General features: G+C 40.9%; 2 protein-coding genes and 1 non-coding gene across 6 annotated transcripts in view; 2 read left to right on the top strand and 1 right to left on the bottom strand.

Moving 5' to 3' along the window:
- Positions 1 to 1,564: 1,564 nt before the first annotated feature.
- ERP29 (endoplasmic reticulum protein 29) lies at positions 1,565 to 9,206 on the bottom strand. Its single transcript, XM_060028159.1, has 3 exons — positions 9,022 to 9,206; positions 4,292 to 4,430; positions 1,565 to 2,387 (listed from the first exon to the last, which is right to left on the bottom strand). The coding sequence occupies exons 1-3, from the start codon at positions 9,163 to 9,165 to the stop codon at positions 1,885 to 1,887; spliced, it is 786 nt and encodes a 261-aa protein (XP_059884142.1). The 5' UTR covers positions 9,166 to 9,206; the 3' UTR covers positions 1,565 to 1,884.
- Positions 9,207 to 9,455: 249 nt separating this feature from the next.
- TMEM116 (transmembrane protein 116) overlaps positions 9,456 to 24,608 on the top strand; it is a 131,352-nt gene continuing 116,199 nt past the window's right edge. For 3 of the 4 annotated variants that reach the window (XM_060028166.1, XM_060028165.1, XM_060028163.1), the window contains exons 1-3: positions 9,456 to 9,662; positions 23,424 to 23,470; positions 23,987 to 24,050. In XM_060028166.1, coding sequence (XP_059884149.1) covers positions 9,567 to 9,662; positions 23,424 to 23,470; positions 23,987 to 24,050 — 207 coding nt within the window. In that variant the 5' untranslated portion in view covers positions 9,456 to 9,566. Of the gene's footprint in view, positions 9,663 to 22,758; positions 22,851 to 23,423; positions 23,471 to 23,986; positions 24,051 to 24,608 lie in introns of those variants that run through there. The other variant, XM_060028164.1, reaches the window with a different exon arrangement.
- LOC132436693 (U6 spliceosomal RNA) lies at positions 23,761 to 23,868 on the top strand. Its single transcript, XR_009521846.1, has one exon. It is a non-coding gene; the product is annotated as a U6 spliceosomal RNA (small nuclear RNA).

Raw genomic sequence — 24,608 nt, forward strand, 5'->3', positions numbered from 1 at the left:
CTAGCTGTGTTGCCCATCAATTTTGTATATTTTCATAATTTTAATTGTTCAAAATTGCATTATATTTTGCAATCACTATGTTCAATCTGGATTTGTCTTTCATTCTAACTTTTAATATAAAAAGGGGTTTCAATGTATCTACAGCCTTGTTATTGAAACTCTTCCTACTTTTTTGCTGTGATTTATTAATATGGGAAGTATATATTCTTCCTTCTTCAGAATTAAGTGAAGCATAGCAAATCTATTTAAAATGGATGGGTTAATTTATTTAAACACTTTCATCTTAAGTTGGCATTTCTGCCTGGTTCATTTTTGTTCAGATTCCTAGAAGCCACAACCTTTTAAATGGTGTAAGTCATCTCAATTTTGTATTGTTATATTCCTCAGCAAGATGGTAATATTTGTGAATTTAAAATTATTCCAAGGCCACTAGTTATTTTGTTTAAAGTACCTTGCGTGCTCGCATTCATTAATTCAACATTTATGTGTTGAGCACTTATTTACTACGTGCCAGATTCCGTGTTAGGCTCTGCTGATATAATGGTAAATGAACTCTATATCCTAGTTAGTGGCTGAAGTGGGGGAAGAGACAATAAAAATAAATATTAGTTTGTAATTAAGTCCTGATTAATAAAATATGTCAGGGTATGTGATACGTGGGGTCACAAGAGGACCTCTTGAGTGGTGCCATCTGACCTGAATGATGAAGAGTCAGCTATTGAAAAGCAAATACAAGTCAAAGGCCCCAAGGCAGGAAACTGCTGAGCATGTTCCAGAGACTGTAAAAAAAAGGCTCAAGTGCCTGGGACTTAATGAAAGGAGCGGAAAAGGGGTACAGATTGAGATAGAAGGTGGAGTGGGGATTAGAGCAATCAGGATTTTGTAGCCAGGGGAAGAAATGAGATTTCTAAATTTAGTGGGAAGTTACTGGAGGATTTCAGGCAGGCGGATGACATGATTTATCCAAGGGTATATGAACCCATAGGCTGAGATCATTTATTCAGACACACACAGTAGAAAGAGGAGCTGTTTGTTTTTCCTCCTAGTTGTTTCCTTTCTGTCCTATGATACTAAATGCCCTTATTTGAGCCCTGAAAAAGTTCTTGCCTGCTTCTTCAGTTATGAATTAACTGCACCCCAACATTCTCTTTTTCCTACCTCACTGCCATTTTTGACTTTCCCCAAAAGGTGGGCTCAGGTTTATACTTTTTCATGTTCCCTATTTTTGAGATGCTGTCACTGCCTCAATGCAGACATGTGTTTCATAGTAACAAGTGGAGGCTAAGCAACCATGAGCCAAATGCTTATAAAAATTATTTGTGGGGTACCTATAGTAGTTTATGCTTGGGGAACAGAGTTTTGCAACCTCCGCTTCCATATATCTTAGTAAAAGTGGGTCCCAGGTAATGTACTATTTTCCGTATGAGAAAAGCAGTTATTGGTAGTCTGTTACCCTGGTAGAGCAGAGTCCACACCACCTTAGATTAAAAAATAAATTCAAAGGAGAAAGCAGGTCATAGGCCAAAGTATAATTTGTAAAAGAAAACTGAATGGCTTCAGGTCCTTTTAACCAAAACACAGAAACTTTAATTGAATCAGAATTATATCTATCAAAAACCTGGGCAGTACACTCTTCTTTATAGCACCAGTTCCTTCTGAGGGGGAATTTCACAAGCCATCTGAGTAAACGTACCAGCTATACCAGACTGGTTACAGCGATGTTCCAAGCATAGTCACACCAGCATCAATATCTGGGCATACTCAGATTTCTGGTTTAGTGCCACTTTTCCTACCACTCCCTTATATCCCAGGAGGGTCTCACAGCCAGCAGGTAGCTTACCCCTCCCCACCCCACCAAACCCTTGAAAACCCTGGAGTGCCTCTTCATAGCTCCTGCTTCTCGGCCCCCTTCTTCTGGAAGGCAGTCAAAATGTTTAGGCTCTTCTGGAGCTCTTCCTTCTTCCCATCACTCATCTTGTTCTTCTCAATCAGCTTGGTGATCCGGGTCATCTCTGAGGCTGGGAAGTCCTCACCTTGGTCTAAGATCTTTCCCATGATCTTAAGGTATTGCTCAGCCCACTTCTTCTCAGCCTCCTTCACACTTGCAAGGTTGTCCTGCCCCTGCTTCAAGAGGGCCTGGCGGGCCTCCATACCAGAGGCCCTGATGAACTCTCCAGCAAGGGTGTCATATGCAGGCAGGCAACCAGGCATACCTAGGTAAACCCCATGTCCCTTTAGCCAGCGCTGAATGGCTCCAACCTTAACTGCCCCACTATATAGGACTGGGTTCTCAAAGTCCCCATCCCGGAAGAGGTAGAAGACTGGGTAGTTCTCCTTGTCCAGCTTGTATTTCTCACTCAGCTCCATATTCAGCTTGTCACCATAATCTGTGAGTAGAAACCAGAAATGAGGAATAAAACATGAGGAAGGTATGGCAGGAGGTTGCTGTGAAGCCTATCTGAGCTGAGGGGAAGAAGGATCTCGGCTGTTTGAATTCCTCCTCTGCTACTTCCTAGCCATGTGACATTAGTCAAATCCTTTAATCTCTCTGAACTTCATTTTCCTCATCTGAAAAAGGGGAATTCTGCATATTTATTATATGCCCACTATGTGCCAGGGACTGTTCTAAGTGCTGGGGACTTAGTTGTGATTTAGAGTGATTAAGAGTATCAAGCTTGCTGACCTCAAAGAGCTCACACTCTTCAAAAAGTGAGAAGAGAGATAATAAACAAATGAACCAAAGTGATTAGTGCTATGACGAAAATAAAATGGTGATATGACACAGTGACTGGGTGAGACGGCCCACTTCGGTCGGTCATGGAAGGCCTCCCTGTGAAGATGACATGAACTGAGGGACCTGAATATGTAGGAGACATATCAGAGACATCAACAGCAGATACGTCAATTTGTGGGAAGAGTGTCTCAGGCAGAAAGGACTGCAAGTGCAAAAGCTCTGAGGCAGGAAAGAGCTGGGTATATTTAAGGATTACAAAGCGTAGTCTGGCTGGAGCTTAGTGAATATGTGGTAGGTAACGAACTCAGTCCCTACCACTTGAGGGCTGTTGGGAGGACCCAATGAGGGGATATGTGCACTTAACCCGGCAGAGTTAAGTGTTTAATATGTGGTAGCTGTTAGTATTTGCTATGTCTTTCCCAAAAGGCAGCAGCAGCCCCAAGGGCTATAACTGGTTTCTTACACCTGGCCAAGAAGAAATGGCCAAGACCACCTATTACTGGGTAGTAGTAAAGGAAGTGTGGGGTTCCAATCCTAGTTCTGGCACTTTATAATCTTGAGCAAGTTACTCTAAGCATCTGTTTCTTCATTTGGGGAGTCATAAAACTTTCTTCACAGAGTTGCCACAGGATGACATACATGTAAAACACTTAGCACAGTGGCCTGGCACATAATAAACATTTCAGAAATGTCAGCTATTGTTAATATTATTAAAGCCCCAAAGGAGTGGACTCACAGTTGAGTTAGACTTGATCAACTGCCCTGAAGAAGTGTGACAGCTACCTCTATCCAAGACCAGACTCAAGAGCTCACTAGGGAACTGTGGCATCTCAGCTGGGAGGAAGCAGAGAGGGAAGAACCTACTGCTTTCCTCCTAAGAATACACACTTAGGAGGAGTTCTGCATGAGCCCCTTGCTACCCCACAGCCTGAGACAAATCATTTAAGCTCCTTGAGCTTCAGTTTTCCTCAAGTATAAAAAGGAGATAATGCATCTCGCTTCTCAGGCGAGGTTCAAGTGAAGATTAAAAATGCAATGTCTGTGTACATCTTTACAGACTGAAAAACCACTAAATGTTGGCAACTATGTATTAAAGTTGTCCCTATCATTGAGAGCTACCCTTGGTTTAGTGGCAGCTCTAGTGGATTTGAGCTAAAGCCCAAACCCAATAGTTTTGGTACAAAAGAGCTGACATGAAGATGGAAAAACTGACTACGCTGTCCCCTGGGAGGCAAGGCACCCCCCTCTGACTACAGTCCCCTGCAAGGAAAGCTCCAAGCTCTCACAATAAGTTTGATGTCAGTGTGGGTGAAGGGTGAAGGATGGTGAATTCCCTCCCCTCAGGCACCTGCAAGGCTGAGCTGAGGTTCTGTGGTCGCAGAATCTGCTCAAGCTAAGCTTACTGTGGGTACCAGACTCCTTGAGGACATGACCCCATTTATACTCCTCATGTGTGGCTCAGACAGAAAGGCACTGGGTATTCCCCCTATAAGTAGGGAAATAATTCCTAGTTTCCTCCCTCTCTGCCCTCCTCAGTCATCCCAGACTTATCCATACCTGAGATCCCCACCTCTGCCACCAAGAGATCATCGCTGGAAGCCGAGTTTTCAGCCAGACGCTTGAACTCATCCTGCTTCTCACCGTACGGGTACTGGGTGTCAAACTTCACCAAGACGAACTTGCTTTTGGGAATGACCTGAGGGCATACAGAGCTGAGCAAGTGGGGGTTCCCAAGGGCCTCTGGGGCTAATTCCCTTTCCCAAGGGACCCCTGTTTAAGAAACAGAGTGGAAAACAAGCCCACAAGGGAGACAAGCTCTCATATACTAACCTTCATTCATTCATTCACCCATTGATTCACTTAACAATTTGACAGTGTCTACTACTGAGTACCCCATTAAGTAGTTGCTCACACTAATCAAACTGTCTGGAACAAACAATGCTATAGATGTACTAAGGCCTTCTCCTCCAGTGGCCCTTTTGGTAAGGCTAAGGAAACGCATCCTTAGCCACTTTACGTTGGCCCCTGTCGTGCCCATCATCCCAGGGGCCTTTCTCTGGCAATGAACCAGAAATCTGAGCCAAACCAAACAACCGTCTATAAAGGAGTTGGCACCACGGAGGATGCTCTGGCTAGGGAGTCCAGAGTTTGCACTCTGCAATTTCAGGGCTCATAGGAAGTTGCTGAGAGGCCAGGCTTGGGACAATGTCCCCTCCCTAAACTAGTTTCCTTGAAGTTAGATCTCTAAGACCTAAACTGCCAGGATCCAGACTTCTATTTCAATTATGGTAAAATTTACATCACAGGGATTTATTACATTAACTGTGTTGCACAACCATCACTAACATCTAGTTCCAGAACATTTTCATCACCCGAAAAGGAACCACGTATCCATTTAAGCAGTCAATCCCCAATCCTCCTTCCCCCAGCCCCCGGCAACCACTAATCTGCTTTCTGTCTGTATGGATTTGTCTATTCTGATGGACTCATACAATAAGTGACCTTTTGTGTCTAGTTTCTTTCACTTAGCATAATGTTTTCAAGATTCATTCATGTTGTAGCATGCATCAGTATTTCATTCCTTTTTATGGCCAAATATTCCATTGTATGGAAATATCATACTTTGTTTACCCATTCACCAGTAGGTGGACATTTGGGTTGTTTCCACCTTTTGGTTATTTGTGAATAGTGCTGTTATAAACATTTGTGTACAAGTTTTTGTTTGAACACCTGTTTTCATCTCTTTTGGGAATATATCTAGGAGTGGAACTGCAGGGTCATATAGCAATTCTGTATTTAACTTATTGAGGAATTCTAAAACTTCATTTTGATGGTTTCACCCAATGCATAGATTTTCAGTTGCTCTACTCTTTTTTTTTTTTTTGCGGTACGCGGGCCTCTCACTGTCGTGGTTTCTCCCGATGCGGAGCACAGGCTCCGGACGCGCAGGCTCAGCGACCATGGCTCACGGGCCCAGCCGCTCTGCGGCATGTGGGATATTCCCGGACCAGGGCATGAACCCGTGTCCCCTGCATCGGCAGGCGGACTCTCAACCACTGCACCACCAGGGAAGCCCCTAATGCATAGATTTTACCTAATAAGCTGCCTCTGGTTGGTAGTACTGCCTCCCCTCCTCCTACAACTTTTATTTTTTCTAATCAAACTCATCACTACGGGTTAATTTTTCATCACAGGCAATCCCTGCCATAATTAAGTCAAGCTGACATCAGTCCAGTTTTTGTTAGTCCTTGTTTCTTACTGTGGGTTGCTGTCCATTTCGTTTTAGGTTTTAAAAAATATTTAACAGTACCAGAGGACACAAGGGAAGAGGGAGAAGGGACCAGAACAGGTAATCCTTAAGTGGTCACTGACCCCAAAAATTCTGAGTTCTGGAGTCTAAGAGCAGGGAAGACTTAAAAATATAAATCAGATCACATCCCTCTGGCCCATTTGGCCTTATTTCAGTTCAACGCACCAAACATTCCCACTCAGGGCCTTTTCATTTGCTGTCTCTGCTGGCTAGAGTGCCCTTTCCCTGGTTCTTTCCATGGTTGTCAAAGCTCAGTTCAAATGTCATCTCCTAACGGAGAGGCCTTCCCCACTCATACCATCTAATTCTGCTTCATTTCCATCATACTCTAGCAGGCTACTGCCCTCGACTTTCTTCACTGCATTAATCACTCTCTGAAATCCTTATCTGCTTATTGTCGGTCCTCTCCACTAAAATATAATTTATGAGAATAAGGACCGTCTCTGACCTGTTTTCTGCTGTATTATCCCTAGTGCCCAACAGTGCCCTGACATGTGGCAGATGCTCTGAAAATATCTGATAAATGAACAAAACCAGGGCAGGCTTTGATAGCAGATGCTACATGTCCAGGAAAATTTTATAAAAGAACACATGAAAACCTAACTTCAAGGGGCCTACATTTATATTATGAAATAATATTAATAATCATACAGTGGTGTAACACTGAAATAGAATTGAGAGGCCTTCATCTTTTATTTTCACCATTCTTAGCCATCAGCAGAATGGTTTTGAATGGCAAACATTTGCACAGCTAATTTTTTCTTGTTCTTTTACTCAACCTGTACCTCTTAACTGCTTTAGAAATCTCTCTCGGGACTTTCCTGGTGATCCAGTGGTTAAGACTCCGTGCTTCCAATGTAGCAGGCACGGGTTCGATCCCTGGTCAGGGAACTAAGATCCCACATGTGGCACAGCGCGGCCAAAAAAAAGAGAAAGAAATAGAAGTCTCTCCTTTCTTCATCCTTGAGGAATCAGCTCCACCATAAACTACATTTAGTTGACTTGCTTCTTCAATGTATAGATGAATTCATTATTCATTCATTCATTCAATAAAAAGGTAGTGAGGACCTAACATGTGCCAGGCACTGTTCTAATTGAACACAGCAGTAAAGAAAACAGACAGGGTTTCTCATTTTTAGTGATGGTAAAGGGCAAGAAACAAAAAAAGACACTGGAAATCTCTGAAAGGCAAAGCACGGAACAAGTCTCCTGGATATGGTAACCCTAGGAAGCTCCCCTTTTGTTCAATAGTGAAGGAAGAGAGTGAGATTTAGAAAGGGACTGGAGAAAACATTTGTTCATTCATTCGACAAATTATTATTGAGCATCTTCTATGTAACAGGTAACCTCCTAGGTTGTGCAGATGATCAGTGAACAAGATACACAAGGTAGTTCTTCACAAGCATATAATATCCTAGTGTGGGACACAATACACTAGACAAGAAAAAAAAATCAGTGATGAGTGCTCTACAGAGAAATCAAACAGGGTAATGTGACTGGCACTTTAGACTGGGGGAGGGGGAAATCTGAGAAGGTAACATTTAACCCAAGCCTGAACAACGAGGAGCAACCAGCCTTTCAAAGATTGGGCAAAGAATGTTCTAGTCACAAAGAACTGCCAGTACAAAGGGCCTAAGGCAGTACTGAGCTAGGAACAGCCAAAGGACAGAGGGCACGGCATATGTGGTTGGAGCAGAGGGCACAAAGAGGAGAATGATTAGGAGATGAGAGGAGAGGGAAGCAAGGGTCAGATCATGTAGGACTTAGGCTACTGGACTGAGAGGCTCCAGAGTGAAAACAGGGAGGCTAGTGAGGAGGCTACATAACCATAGCCTAGACTAGGGTGGTAGCTGTAAAGATGGAAGCACACCAATTGATTAGGAAATACTACTACTGTTACAGTGCAGTTTCCCTCTAAGTCACATGTGGTCTGTGATGTTACCCCATATCCATGTTGGGTGGCAGGGGTGTCACTTTGCCAGGAAAGCCCCCTAAAGCAAAGGGTGCTGTGGGGTGTGTGCCTGACAACCAGCAAAGTTTTAAATTCTTGAAACTTTGCATTCAATGAGCCACAGGTGCCAACTCACAAGGAACCCTTTTGAAAATACGAAGAGTAGTTAAACCACTTGAGATAGATTTAGAGATTTAGAGCTCCACTTCTTGGTTTCACTTCTTGGTTCACTTCCCAGCAGTGGGTACAAATTAAGAAAATAAATTAATAAATCTCAACACTTAGATTGCCCATCTCATGGGCGAAGTTAAAAAGGTGCCAGTGGGTGTAAAATTAAGGGATTGGGACTGCATTCAGCCTTCAATATTTCCAACGTCCATTTACCGAGGCCAAGACCCCAATTCTGTAAATATGAAGGCGGGGGTAGAGGCGAATCCTTCCTTCCATGTCTCGACCCGATTTGATTTGTCACCAGGCCCAAGACACTCACTGTAGGGTGGTTGAACCGAAGCTTATTCTTAACCCTAGCACTTTTTAAGGAGACGCAGAATATCTGGACAGTGGCTGCAATCCAAGCCAAGCCAAAGGGAGAGGGGCGCTGAAACGCAGGCTAACGAGCCCCGTTTCCAACCTTGCCCCACCACAGACGGGTGGCGTCCGCCTAGTACCGCCCTCCGAGTCTCCTACTTGGGATTTGAGGATTGGATCTCGCCCGGCACCGCCCTCTTCCCATATGCGACGGGAAGAGGCACCCGGCTCCCTCGGCTGCACCTCTGCAGTTCTCTTGCAAAAGAGGAAGCAAGTGCAAATACTGCAAAGGTGCGCGAGGACCCTGGAACACGTATGCTCCATGGTCATGATACGGCCTCGGCCCAGATTCCACCAGTCCTACAGGACGGTGGGAAGTCACGGGATTGTCGCTACAGACCACCTCCTGCCAGCTCTCTGTCCCCTGTGTCCCCCACGGATGCGCGCTCCCCTGGGCAGTCTGGCTGCACCTGTGCGCGATGTCCCCCGCCCCGTTACCTTGTAGAAAGTGATTGTATCCAGGGGAAGGGCGCCCTTGGTGTGCAGGCCGCTGCCTCCTTGCGGAGCAGAGAGGAGCAGGAGGAACAGGAGAAGGGGAAACAATTGGGAGAGAGAAGCGGCGCGGGGAACGGCGGCAGCCATAACGCCGGATTCTGGCAGTAAGGGATAGGAAGGCTGTAGTGGAGCAAGCGCGGAGCCGGGAGTCACGTGGCTAGGAAGGCGGGCACGGGTGCGCTCACGTGTACAGCCAGGCCGGCGTGGTGAGAGGGAGGAGCCACGTGAGGGGCGGGGAAATGGAGCTGCCGCGCGTGCGCACTCGGCGAAGCCCCAGCAGGCCTAGGGAGAGCGGGCCTGGCCGCGTGGCAGTGTGGGGGTTGGACGGCAGTGCCGGGGAGGCTGGGGGAGGGGAGGAAGAAGAGGAGGAAGGAGAGACTGCCGCGCACGCGCACTCAGCGAGGCTTGCTACCAGCCTGCTCTTTTCCCGTCCTTCTCCGCGTGAGCCGCGGCGTGAAGCGCGTGCTTGGCGTCCTTGCAGCTCTTCGATGGCTATCCTCTTTTTCGAAGATGACGAGGCCAGCCGTCATTTCTTCCTGCCTTTGGTCCGTCAGGCAGTCGGTTGGGACCTGTTGCTACCTTCGGTTAGTCTGTCAGTCTGACTGTGCTACTACCCCTCAGTCATACTCCTCTCCCTCCCTTAGCCACGACCCGAGGTGGTAAGTGAGACTCAGCTATTCGTCAGTATGGCAGTCAGGGCCACTCCTGCCGCTTCCCAGTCCGATATGAGACCTACTCTGTGGTGAGTGCCTCACCAGGGAGGCTCCAGGCTCCTATAAAAACAGGCTTCCCTGAAAGCTGAGTACCCGTCGAGCTGTGTCCTGGGCTCTCTGAAGAATTTTTTTTTTTTTTTGCAGTACGCGGGCCTCTCACCGCTGCGGCCTCTCCCGCCGCGGAGCACAGGCTCCGGACGCGCAGGCCCAGCGGCCATGGCTCACGGGCCCAGCCGCCCCGCGGCATGTGGGGTCCGGGGGGCACGAACCCGCATCCCCTGCATCGAAAGGCAGACTCCCAACCACTGCGCCGCCAGGGAAGCCCTGAAGATATATTTTTTTTAAATCCTAGTAATTCTCTTCAACAGGTGTTTGTTCAGGATAGTTTACACCAGATCCTGGTTTTTGCCTGCGGTAATACAGAGTCAAGAGGAAAGAGATAGCAGTGTACTGAACAAACTCAGTGGTGGAAGGAGACGTGGGAAGAGCAATATAACCATTATAGTGTAATCGGTAGAAAATAAGACTATATTACAGTCTCGTGAAAGCACAAATGGAGATTCAGTCAGCCCTGCTCAGGAATGTCAGGGAAAGTTATAGACGGGAGATGACTTTTGAACTGGATCTTGAGAGAAGAGGAGGTGTTTGCAGGGCAAACACCAAAGGATATTTCTAGCAAGGGGGAAAGCATGATGAATCTGTAAAGTTAAATGGGCACGTTGTAAAGGGTCTTATCAAGCTAAAGGGTTTGGAGCCACCAGAGGCTGTAGCTAGGAGAGTGACGTTAGATTTGCTGTCACTCGGGAATAAAAGGGATGCATTGGAATGGAGAAAGCTGAGGTCAGGGAGGTTCACTGCAATAGTCTTGGTGGGAGAGATTAAGGTCCTGTAATAGGACCTAATAGAAAGATGAAAAGGTGAGGTTGGAATTGAGAAACTTTTATAGGGTAGAATTCACAAGACTTGAACAAATGGATATGCTTGTAAGAGAATAAATTATATAATGCATTATAAGGGGCTTAGCACCAAGTTAACCATTGCATGTGTCCAATAAATGTGTGTGTAGGTATGTATGTATGTATAAAGTAGTCATCAAAGATAATCGCCAATCCTGGGCAGCCAGTTTAGATAGAAATTTTGAGAGAGTCCAGTGTGTGTGTGTGTTGGGAAGGTTCAGAAAAATTTATTTTGAGTTTGCCCTAATAAATTATTAAAGAAAATGCACCACATAGACAAATGAATAGAAGTTAGAAGAAGGGATAATTACTGTGAGCTAAGGTGGTTAAAGAAAGCTTCATGTAGGAGGTGGAAACGGAGAACATTTTAGGTGGAGAACAAGTGAAAAAAGAGCAGAAGTGGAAATGAGCATGATGTTTTGGGGAATGACCGGCTTGCTTGAGGGAGTTCTCAAAACAGTAGATAGTAAGACAGTTTTAAGCCCAGGTAGGGGAGAATCTTGAAAATCAAATTAGGAAATTGCTATTTTGTCCTGTAGTCAATAAGGAGCTAGTATCCACTTCTGAGTATATAAATGCATTGAGTACATCTACAGTAGTTACTATGATTGATCAGGAGTGACTTTTTAGTCATGATTAGTTTAGAAGTAGGTTTTGAGAAAAGTGCAAGAGGTGGATTGGTTGGAGAGGGAAGGGAAATATTGGTACTTTTGTTATGAATTGCAAAAGTGCAGTAATTATCTTAATGCTGCCTTTTAATAGTGCCCTGGTCCCAGTCAGTTACCTCATGGTATAATTAGATTCTTGGCTTCAGGACCTTGACAACAACAATCTACACAAATAAGCCAAGTAAAACTCTCCATATTTAGGAAGTCATAAAATCCCACACTTGACTCTGTTGTGGAAAATCAAAAGGCTCACCTGGGTGAGGTAGGAAGGAGGAGATGACAAGGTATGTTACTTGAGTGTGCATATGACTCAATGTAGCAGCTGGAGTAAGGGAGAAGGAAAATGGCATGGTCTGCTAAGACAACTAATACATAAATTCTCCCATCTTTTTTTCTAACATCATCAAGCTGGTGAGCCCCCAGTCGCACTGACATCTTTTATTTCTCATATACACAAGGCATGTTCCTGCCTCAGAGCCTTTGTGCTGGCTTTCTCCCTCTAGAACACTTTTCTTCAAGATATTCATATGGCCGGCTCCTTCATTTCCTTCAAGTCTTTGACCCAGTGTCAGCTTCCTAAGATCTACCCTGACCATACTTAAAAAAAAATTGCTCCTCCCTGATACCGTCCTGCTTTCCATCTCCCTTCTCTCTGTTATTATTTTCTCCATAGCACTCTTCAGCTTAACATACTGTATAATTTGCTTATTTTCTTTTTTAAAATTAATTAATTTGGTTGCATTGGGTCTTAGTTGTGGCACACGGGATCTTTCGTGGCGGTACGTGGGTTCTTCGTTGCGGCGTGTGGGCTTCTGTCTAGTTGTGGGCTGTGGGCTCCAGGGCATGCGGGTCAGTAGTTTTGGCGCATGGGCTCTCTAGTTGTGGTGCACGGGCTCCAGAGCGCATGGGCTTAGTTGTCCCACGGCATGTGGGATCTTAGTTCCCCGACCAGGGATTGAACCTGCGTCCCCTGCGTTGGAAGGCGGATTCTTAACCACTGGACCACTTAAGGAAGTCCCTGCTTATTTTTCTAAGTATCTGTTTCCCGTGAGGGATGGGTTTGTTTTTGTTTTTATTTTTGTTTTGTCTTTTTGGTTCACTGTTATATCCCCAGCACCTAGAACAGTGTCTGGCACATGGTAGATGCTCAGTACATTCTTGTGCTGTGAATAAATGAATCAAGTCAATGAAAGAGGAACTATTCCATAGCTGTCTCTCAAAATTCCACTGGTCCTTGCTGCATTCCCTTCTTAGATCACATATTGTACTTTGGAGCTATCCCATCCCTTAGAGCTAATTGCTTTTCCCCTGCAAGGTTTTGGTGATATTAACACTAGTTTCTTTGACATAGATGTCTTAATGAACACTTAAAGCAGATTTCACATTAAAAAATTGTTATAGAAGGAAAATTTACTCCACAGTATGATTTTCTCCAAGCCCATCCTCCTTTAAGAAGCTTTCAATATTTTTTAATAGCAGAATTATTCACATCATACCAATTAAAAATATATTTTATTTATTTATTTGGCTGTATTGGGTCTCAGTTGCGGCACGTGGGGTCTTTTGTTGCAGCATGCGGGCTCTTCATCGCCGCCTGTGGGCTTCTCTCTAGTTCCGGCGTGTGGGCTTCAGAGCGCTCAGGCTCTCTGGTTGTGGCGTGCGGGCTCTAGAGCATGCGGGCTCAGTAGTTGCGGTGAGCGGGCTTAGTTGCCCCATGGCGTGTGGGATCTTAGTTCCCCAAGCACAGATCGAACTTGTGTCCCCTGCATTGGAAGGCAGATTCTTAACCACTGGACCACCAGGGAAGTCCCAAGAAGCTTTCAATGTTTAATAACTATTTACTGAACATCTTTTACACACCACATACACTTCTGGAGGCAAGGGTTACACTGGTGAACAAAATAGATGTGCTCCCTGCAGTCCTAGAGGAGAGACCAACATTAAATAAGTATACAAATAAATATATAATTACAAATTGTGATGATTTCTAAGAAAGAAAAGTTGAGGGCTTATGAAAGAATATGATAGGGGGAATAAATTTGCATTGAGGTGCATGGAAAACCTCTACAAACAATTATATTTGAGCTGATATAAGACCTAAAGCATGAATGGGATTCAGCTCTCAAGGAACTTACCCTTGATTGATGAAACAAACATTAAATAATTATATAAATAAATTTAAATTACACATTACTATGTTAGGAAGCATTTTAGGAAAAAAACCTAGTATGTGCAAAGGTTCTAGAATGAGAAAGAGGGAATTCCCTGGCGGTCCAGTGGTTAGGACTCTGTGGTTCCACTGCTGGGGGCCTGGATTCGATCTGTAGTGGGGGAACTAAGATCCCCCAAGCTGCATGGTGTGACCAATAAAATAATACAGAATGAAAAAGAGCTTGAAATACTTGAGGAACAAAAAGAGTTCCATTCTGGAATCTGTCTTTTAGTAATAAAAACATCAGCAAAGAAGGAGATTATATATGCGGGGATGTAGGGATGTTTACCACAGAATTGTTTGCAGAATGAAAAATAAATAAAGGAAATTAAAAACAAAACCTGAAAAAAGGCTACATGTCCATCACGAGAGGAATTGTTGGATAAATTTTCTTATGTGGAATACTATACAGCTATCAAAATTGATTAGAACTATTTATATTAAAGTGGAGAGATATCCTTGAAATAACAGGTGAGAACAGCAATGTATACAGAAATATATGATCCCATTTTAAAAAACCTACCATACCACTGCAACAACCTCTGTATATGTGTGTGTGTGTGTGTATAGAAGTATATATATATATATATATATATATATATATGTATATATATATATTTGGGTGTGTTTTAATAAGAACAGAGAATGATGTAGAGAAATATACCAGGCTTTTTGCATTGGTTACAGTTCAGGGGAGTGGAGAGAAAGAAAATAAGACTCTAATAAAAGGAAAAAAGGTTATTATGGAATAATGTTGAGCAAAAATGTAGAATATAAAATACTAGCTATAGAATTGCTACAAACATGTAAAAATTGAATATGCATAAGGACAAAGACTTAAAGTAACAAAAGTAAAACTCATTTTGACTAGATGAGATTGCAGCAAACTTTTTACTTTAGATTTCTCTTATTTCAATATTGTTTTTTCAATAAAGTAACATTAAAAAAATGCATAGAGATTTTAACATCCAGGGATCAGATCATTTCAGCAGAGATGTTTTTCTTTCTCCTTTTGTCCCATGTTCAATTCATGTTGTTTTGTCTTATCTTATACACTGTCATAAGCCACCTGAAATACTATCTAGGTCAAAGTGGGATGTAAATAAGTAAATAAAAATAACCTAATTCTTGCCAGTCTCTTCCCTTTTTAATCTATCCTGCACACTGCCAACATGTTACTCATGATAGTATCATGTAAAAGGATAATAATAATACTTGCTTCATAGGATTGTGAATGGATTAAATTAATGTATAGGAAGCATTTAGAATAGGGCCTGGCATATACTACATACTCACTAAGGACGAGTTATATGGTAATTATGTCATGTCATTTATTTGCTCAAAAGTTTATAACGGCACCTCTGCAGGATAAAATTCAAATGCAAGAGCCTCTACAACCTAGTTGTAAATAAAAATGCCACTTATAATATTACATGTAGGACTTTCCTGGTGGCACAGTGGTTAAGAACCTGCCTGCCAATGCAGTGGACATGGGTCAAGCCGTGGTCCAGGAAGATCCCAGGATCTTCCCAGGATCTTAGCTGCCGCGGAGCAGCTAAGCCCATGTGCCACTACTGAGCCTGCGCTCTAGAGCCTGTGAGCCACAACTACTGAGCCCACATGCCACAAATACTGAAGCCCACGGGCCTAGAGCCTGTGGTCTGCCACAAAAGGAGCCACCACAATGAGAAGCCTGCGCACCGCAACAAAGAGTAGCCCCCGCTCGCCACAACTAGAGGAGGCCTGTGCACAGAAATGAAGACCCAGTGCAGAAATAAATAAATAAATAAATAAATTTACATGTAGCTACTGAGCTCTTGAAATGTGGCTAACAGGAATTGAGACATAAGTGTAAAATACACCCTGAATTACAAAGTACAAAATTAAGAAAGTGAAATATTGCAGTGATTTTTATATTGATTATATGTTGAAATGACAAAATTTTAAATATTTGGGTTAATAAAATATATTATTAAAATTAATTTTACCTGTTTCTGTTTACTTTTTTAAAAGTTTTTTAGAAACTTTTAAGTTACATATATGGCTCACATTACATATTTATTGGATAGAATGACTCTAGATTTTTAAAGTAAAATGTTGCTAACTTTTTCTTTTCTAAAAAAATTTTGCTCTCTTCTTATTGAAGTATAGTTGATTTACAATGTTGTGTTAGTTTCAGGTATACAACAAAGTGATTCTTTTTCAGATTCTTTCCCATTATAGATTATTACAGGATATTAAATATAGTTCCCTGTGCTATACAGTAGGACATTGTTGTTTACCTATTTTATATATAGTAGTGTGTATATGTTAATCCCAAACTCCTAATTTATCCCTCTCCCCTCTCTCTACTTTGGTAACCATAAATTTGTTTTCTATGTCTGTGTAATTCTGTTTCGTAAATAAATTCATTTGTATTTTTTTTTTTTTTTTTTGGCTGCACGTCACGTCATGTGGGATCTTAGTCCCCAACCAGGGATTAAACCCATGCCCCCTGCAGTGGATGCATGGAGTCTTAACCACTGGACCGCCAGGGAAGTCCCTGTATCATTTTTTGAGATTTCATATATAAGTGGTATCATATATTTGTCTTTGTCTGACTTCACTTAGTGTGATAGTCTCTAGATCCATCTATGTTGCTGCAAATGGCATTATTTCATTCTTTTTTATGGCTAATACTCCATTGTATACATATACCACATCTTCTTTATCCATTCATCCCTTGATGAACATTTAGGTTGCTTCCATGTCTTGACTATTGTAAACAGCACTGCTATGAACATTGTGGTACATGTATCTTTTCGAATTAGAGTTTTCTCTGGATATGTGCCCAGGAGTGGAATTCCTAGATCATATGGTAACTCTATTTTTAGTTTTTTAAGGAACCTCCATACTGTTCCCCATAGTGGCTGCACCAATTTACATTCCCACCAACAGTGTAGGAAGATTCCTTTTCCTCCACACTGTCTCCAGCATTTGTAGTATCTAGTCTTACATTTAGGTCTTTAATCCATTTTGAATTTACTGTTGTGTATGGTGTTAGAGAATATTCTAATTTCATTGATTTACATGTAGCTGTCCAGTTTTCCCAACACCACTTATTGAAGAAACTGTCTTTTCTCCATTGTATATTCTTGCCTCCTTTGTCATAGATTAATTGCCCATAAGTGCATGCGTTTATTTCTGGTCTTTGTGTCCCGTTCCATTGATCAGTGTGTCTTTTTTGTTCCATATTGTTTTGATGATGGTAGCTTTGTAATATAGTCTGAAGTCAGGGAGCATGATTCCTCCAGCTTAGTTTTTCTTTCTCAAGATTGTTTTGGCTATTTGGGGTCTTTTGTATTTCCATACAAATTAAAAAAAATTTGTTCTAGTTCTGTGAAAAATGCCATTGGTAATTTGATAGGGATTGCATTGAATCTGTAGATTGCCTTGGGTAGTATGCTTATTTTAACAGTATTGATTCCTGCAATCCAAGAACATGGTACAACTTTCCATCTGTTTGTATCATCTTCGATATCTTTCATCAGTGTCTTAGTTTTCAGAGTACAAGTCATTTGCCTCCTTAGATAGGTTTATTCCTAGGTATTTTATTCTTTTTGATGTGATGGTAAATGGGATTGGGTTACCATTTCATCCTAATCTCTGTCCAGTTGATATTTTAGACCCAAGTGCAGTATAGTTGCATTTATTTCTATTAACTTTTATATTATTACATTATTAAATAAAACTCATTATTCTAAAGTATAAGATCTATCCCTCACAACTTTGGTACATTCATTCAATAAATACTGAATGCCTATTTTAGTCACTTTTAGGCACTAGAGATATTGAGGTTAATGAGACAGATAAGTTGCCTGGCCCCAAGGAAGTTACAGTCTAGTAAGGAGAAATAGGCACACAAACAAACAAGTTATTTTGGAATTTAAATAAATGTTCCATCTCTGAGGTGACGACATTTGACCTGATGCTTGAAGGATGAGAAGGAGCTAGTCATGTGATTATCTGGGGGAAGAGCATTCCAGAGAGGGAAGAGCTATTGCAAATTATCTGAATTGGAAAAGTATTTGACATGTTGGATAAACACACAGTGGTGGGCAGACACTAAGATAGCCCCCAATGATGCCTGCCTCTTGGTATTCACACTGTTGTGTAATCCTCTCCCCTTGAGTGTTGGCAAGATCTATGATGAATAGAATACAGGAAAGGTGATGGGATGTCACTTCAGTCATTTGCTTACATAAGATTGAGACTTCCATGTCGCTAGGAGGTCATCTTGCAGAAGTCCACATGGCAAAGACCTGAGTGTAGCCTTGCACCAAGAGTTAGTTAGGAACTGAGGCCCTCAGGCCCACAACCCTCAAGGAACTGAATTAGGCCAACAACTGTATGAACTTGGAAGCAGATCCTTCTCCATTTGAGCCTTCAGACGAGACCCAGCCCTGGTCAACATCTTGGTCATAACCTTGTGAGAGACACTGAAGCAGAAGACCCAACTAAGCTATTCTTGAACTCCTAACTCACAGATGCTGTGAGATAATACGTGTGTTTTAAGCTGCTAAATTTGTGGACATTTGTTATGATGCAATAGATAAGTAACACACATATTTGATAAATATGCTCACTGTATTTTCTTTCAAGTTATTGATGAAAATGTTTTACAGAACAGTGTCAAGTCAGAATTCTGGTTCACTCCACTAAAAGCCATTTTTTTTTTAGAAGCCATTTTTAAGTTGATATTTATCAATTAGTTAGCACTACCTTAGGTTTATTTAGAAATGCCCTTAATTGTGCTTCTACTTGGTCTACATTTTCTTTTCTTTTCTTTCTTTCTTTTTTTCTTTTGGCCACACTGCTCGGCCTACGGGATCCTAGTTCCCCGACCAGGAATCGAATCTGGGCCCCAGTAGTGAAAGTGCTGAGTCCCAACCACTGGACCACCAGGGAATTCCCAATATATTTTCGTATTTTTATATCATGAAATTTCTCACAAAATGTTTTGTCAAAATACCGTATACACTGTGTCTAGTAATTCTGTCCAAAAAGAGAATGGGGTTAGTCTGGCATGATTTTTTTTATAAATCCATGTTGAATTAATGGTTACTTTTTTCTAATTCTTTAAAAACACATCTTGGGACTTCCCTGGTGGCACAGTGGTTAAGAATCTGCCTGCCAATGCAGGGGACACGGGTTTGAGCCCTGGTCCAGGAAGATCCGAAATGCTGTGGAGCAACTAAGCCCGTGTGCCACAACTGTTGAGCCTGTGCTCTAGAGCCCGCAAGCCACAACTACAGAGCCCATGTGCCACAACTTCTGAAGCCCGCACGCCTAGAGCCCAAGCTCTGCAACAAGAGAAGCCACTGCAATGAGAAACCTGTGCACTGCATCGAAGAGTAGCCCCCTCTTGCCACAACTAGAGAAAGCCCGTGTGCAGCAAGTAAGACCCAACAACAAAGGCCCAATGTAGCCAATGATAAATAAATTGATAAAAACACATCTTTTGGATAGTTCATTCTAGAATCTTGTCTGAGATAAATACTAAGATCTTTGCAGATTCTACTATCCTTTCTCCTTATAAAAAATTTTTAGTTATCAACAGCTTTCTACAATTTCTACAACTTCTAGCAATTTCTACAATTTCTAGCAATTTTTCCAGTTTTACATGAACTCTCAGATTTCATTCAATGGTTTATTGGGTTAACCTGCAAGTTTTACCAAAGCCCTGGAGTGTAATTTGTCCAGGCCAGGAGTACTGTATTCATTTAGAGCAGTCAGATGCTCTCTTACAATCTTTATCTTCAGTTCCTTCTTACAATGTTTTACACTTTTTATTCTAAATATTATTCTTTTCAGTAGGAGAGACAGAAACATGTTATCCATTAATCACTATACCATGAGTTTCAGCAATGGGATATATCCTTCCTTGCTTTTGTCCCAAACGTCATTTTTTTGGATAACAGCTTTATTAAGATATAATTTACGTACCGTACAATTCATCCTTTTAAAGTGTACAATTCAGTGGTTTCCAGTATATTCGTAGAATTGTACAACCAGCACCATTATCTAATTTTAGAATATTTTTATTATCCTAAAAAGAAAGCCTGTGCCCATTAGCAGTCACTCCCCATTCCCTCCCAAACTACCTTTCTAGCTCTAGGCAACACTAATCTACTTTCTGTCACTGTAAACTGCCTGTTTGGGACATTTTTAAAAATTAATTAATTAATTAATTTATTTGGCTGCGTTGGATCTTTGTTGCGGTACGTGGGATCTTCCTTGCAGCATGTGGGATCTTTCGTTGTGGCGCTCATTGCGACATGTGAGCTGTTTGTTGCGGCACGCTGGCTTCTCTCGAGTTGTGGTGTGCGGGTTTTCTCTTCTCTAGTTGTGGCGCAGGCTCCAGAGCACGTGGGCTCTGTAGTTGAGGCGCACAAGCTCAGTAGTTGTGGCGCATGGACTTAGTTGCCCCGCAGCATGTGGGATCTTAGTTCCCTGACCAGTGGCTGCAATATGTTATATTTCCACAGCAGTGTATGAGGTTTCCTATTTCTCAACATTCACTTGCTATTGTCTTCTTATTATAGCCATCCTAGTAGGTGTGAAATGTCATCTCGTGATTTTAATTTGTATTTCCCTGGTGGCTTATGATGTTGATCATCTTTTCATGTGTATTAATTATTCGTATTATTTTGGGGAGAAATCTCTAATTTAAAACCTTTGCCCGAGAATTCCCTTGCAGTCCAGTGGTTAGGGTTTGATGCTTTCACTGCCAGGGCCCGGGTTCGATCCCTGGTTGGGGAGCTAAGATCCCACAAGCCGTGAGGTGCAGCCAAAAAAACAAAAAACGAAAAAACAAACCTTTGCCCATTTTTAAATTGGGTTGTGTTATTGAGTTGTAGGAATTCTTTATATATTCTACATAAAAGCCCCTTATTAGATATATGGTTTACAAATACTTTCTCCTATTCTGCGGGTTGTCTTTTTTACTTTCTTGATGGTATCCTTTGAAGCAGTAAAGTTTCTAATTTTGAAGAAGACCAATTTATCTATTTTTTTCTTTTGTTGTTTGTGCTTTTGTTGTCATATCTAAGAAGCAATTGCCTAATAATTCTTTTGATGTCCCATTAATTTTTTAAATTACCTTTCCCTGTTTTCCCATTGACCAGTTTCCTGTTAAGAGTACTGTATGTGTTAAGAGTGAGAACTATGATCAGACTGACTGAGTTTGAATGTTGGTGTTACCACTTGATAATTCTGTAACCAGAGGGAAAATGACACAACTTTTTTAAGCCTCAGTTTCTTCATCTGTTAAATAAGAATAATACTTCTTACCTCAAAGGTTGTGTTGAGGATTAAAATGCTTACAGAGAAAGCACTTGATAATTGGTAGCTATTATTACTAGAAATTTTCTTTAAGTACTATTTTTACTTAAATTAAAATACTTTACTACTTAGGTGTTTTTCTTGACTTTGTATCCACTGCAGTAACTTGCTCATGGTAGAAGTTTAATGAATATCTGTTAACTGAAATTGATATGTAATATATAGTAGTAGCCCATTACATTGAGAACTGAGATGTGTTTGAGCTTGCTAAGGAGCTAAGTAAAAAGAAAAGACAAAACTGAAAATAAATTTCACCCAGTTCATCATTTGGGCTTGGATTAGCCCTTGTAGAAAAGGAAATGGGAGAATTATGATTCCAAAGACACTTCAAAGGGGAACAGTGCTAAATATACAGAAGGGAGGGGCTTAATTTAGAGAGAAAAATAGAAAAGTAAACCCCCAAATGTTGGTTGGTGGCATAAGACATTTTAGAATAGATGCCAAAAGAGAAAAGTTCTCTTGTCAAGAGCAGCAGACTGATTTGCTATGGTTGTTCTCTGAACAATCTGAGATTTGTTCTTGACTGACACAAGAGTCCTTTGTCCAAAAGCATTCTCTTATCACTTGGTGAGACTGTCATTAGTCCCCTCACCCTTATTAGATAGACACATGATTAGAGGCCTCAAAAGACTCCCTAAGATTTTATGGTAGGGATTTCTGATGCAGAAATATACTGGTATTTTAATTTGTTTATCTAATAATGTAAGCAAAGTGATTAGAGCCTACCTCTACTTAACAATGTCCTGTATTCCACTGCACATGATATTCTTAATTTCATATGAATAAATGAATAATATATTTAAATTACTCAAGCCATGCAAATGATCTAATTTATGTTATCAATAAATATTTGTAAAATGTATGAGTGTATGGTTAGATGAAAGATAAATGGTTATGTAAATGAAACCTTCTTCCTTCTGCTTTCTCCTTCCCCCAGTTTTTGTCCAAATTTTATCAGTTCTTCCAAATAATGTTCAAATGCCAATCAGTGTATATTATTTTTGTGTACAGATTATTTGAGATTTGGTATTCAAGCTGTTTTTCCTACTATATTATAAGCTCCTGGAAGTCTGGGTCTGATCTTTTTTGTCTTTATATTTAACATAACACAGCATTTTACACAAAGTTGATATATAAACATAAGCATATTAAATGAATTATATAATTTAGTAATATATTTACATTTATAAATGTAATATTACTACAAATATAATATTACAAATATATAATATTACATTTATTATATTTATGGTGGGAATTTTGGTACAGAATATTTAAGAAAACATTCGTATTATGAGACATTAATAACACTTTCTCTTCACACCTTTTCCAGATATTACTAAAAACTTACTGATTGAGTAAATATATAGTCTGTCTTCCCCAACACAGGCTTCTGTCCCTAAACAGGACAGGTTTCAAACAGACCTCCCTTCTTCCCTATTTTTCTCTCCCTTTTTTCTATTCTATTTCTCTCTTGCAGCTCTATTTACCTTTTCATGGTAACTCATTCTCTGTACTTTTTATTAGTCCTACATCTTGCCCCTTTTTACAATTCCTAATGCTTTTTAGAACTTTGTTTCCTTGTCACCTGCTCTTTCTATTTTTGTTCTTTCTGCTTGGCTTTCTCCTCCACTTGTCGCTACTTTCTCTCCTTGCCCTCAAGATTCGGGGCAGGATTGGGTAGGGAGGAGCCCAGCTGGGTTAAGGGTGGAGCTACCTGTTTACTGCTTGGGATTCAGAACCTGACCAGGAAGGATCAGGCTGCTTGAATTTAGCTGAGGCTGAAGTCCGTATGGCCTGCCTACTGGAGGCTAGCATTTTGGAGGATAATTGGAACTTGGTGAGACTAGAAGCAGCCCCTCTCTTCGTTTTTCGATCCCCCTTCCTTCCTCCCTGTTCTGTATTTTTCACTCACAGCATCTCTTTCCATACTAACTTTTCTTCTTCCTTTTCCCCTGTTGCTTACTATTCTGTTTTTTCTGTCTGTCTAGCTCTCTGTCAGTTAACTTTATTTAGTATTTGTTTGCCTTTACTGTTACCCATTCTTTCCACATATCTGTCTGTTCTCTCTTAAAATTTAACTTTTTCTACCTCTTTTCCATTTTATTCTTCCCTTTATTAATTTTCTCATACAACTGTCTTTTTTTCCTTCAGTCATTTTCTATCCACCTGTCAGTTCTTTTTATCTTACTGTTTCCCAGCAATGTAGCAATAAGGGAGGAAGAAAGGAGCCACCCTGGCTTTCCAGGGGCCTATTCACCCTTTTTACTCATTCTCAGACTTGTAGTGTGTTTTGATTAGGCACTGAAGAGTTTGTGCTTTGCACAGATAGTTAACAAACAGTGAAATTAGAGAAAGGTTGAATATTAAATTTAAAAGGCTTAATTTTATTCTTACTTTCTCTTTTATTTAGTTATTTCCTGCAATACAGTGGATACAGTTTGTTATGGCTACTCTGAGGTAAGTTTATTTAACCTCATGTAATGTGACTGTTTGAACTAGTACAACTAGCAAAACTGGAGACAAGCAAAACTGGAGAATTCTGAAGTGTCTCTATATATATTTTTTCCCTGGGGATTTGCTTTTACTCATTAGTTAGAAATGCTGTTCTTTACCATGTTGACATTATCTGATTAATAAAATGTAATAACATCAACAACAATAATAACAAAAAAACAGATTGAAGGGTAACATCTGAAAATCAAAGGACAATTTGGTCAACAGGATTGATTTGCAAAATCAGTTGTGAAGTGCTCACTTTAGTAGCACATATACTAAAAATTGTAATGATACAGAGAAGATTAGCATAGCCTCTGCTTAAGGATGACACACAAATTCGTGAAGCATTCCATATTTTTAAAACATTTGTGCAGTTTATTTTACATCAATTATATGTCAATAAAGCTGTAAAAAAAAGTAGCAAAAACAAAGGAGCCCCAATTGTCCTGTTTAATGATAGTCTTTTATCTCTGCCAGTGTTATAGGTTCAAGTTCACTTATTGCCTATGCTGTATTCCAGAACATACAGAAATCTCCAGAGGTGAGCAGTCTCTTTCTGTGTTGGATTTGAATTTTTTGTGACTTAGCCTTTGAAATAAAAAAGAAAGGTGTCCCCTATAAATGATGGAATAATGCTATGAATTGCTTGTAAATTTGTCGTTTTGATATAATACATTGAGATATTTTAGACATTGCCCCAAAGGTCTCCCTTTTCTTTTAGGTAGTTATTTTAATTATAATTTTGAATACTGAGGAATTGACTAAATGTGGATTAGTGGATAAATGTAGATTTTTGGGGGGTATGCATTAATTATTAAAGTCAAAGAAACAGAGTATTGTTTGAAGCCTATATTCATTCTAAGCATGGTAGGGTCCTGCCTAGAGGTGAGTTTTCTGATGTTCATATCTTGGTAAAATTGCTGGTGGGGCTGGAAATAGTTCAAACACTGCTATACAAAAGGTATTTATTTTGCTGTTCTGGCTTTCTAGGCAATTACAATTTAATAGTGAAAATAGAACAAAAATACATCCTATGTAAAACTATTCATACCAAAAAAGTCAAGTCAGAAAGCTTCCTTGGGCCTCCCTCGTGGCGCAG

Source organism: Delphinus delphis, chromosome 13, assembly GCF_949987515.2.
Source record: "Delphinus delphis chromosome 13, mDelDel1.2, whole genome shotgun sequence".
NCBI classification, from domain to species: domain Eukaryota; kingdom Metazoa; phylum Chordata; class Mammalia; order Artiodactyla; family Delphinidae; genus Delphinus; species Delphinus delphis.

Coding starts and splice junctions, on each gene's coding strand:
- ERP29 (XM_060028159.1), bottom strand. CDS start 9,165: ATGGCTGCCGCCGTTCCCCGCGCCGCTTCTCTCTCCCAATTGTTTCCC. Junction 4,431..9,021: donor ATACAATCACTTTCTACAAG/GTAACGGGGCGG, acceptor GTATGCCCTCAG/GTCATTCCCAAAAGCAAGTT. Junction 2,388..4,291: donor GGCAGAGGTGGGGATCTCAG/GTATGGATAAGT, acceptor TTCTACTCACAG/ATTATGGTGACAAGCTGAAT.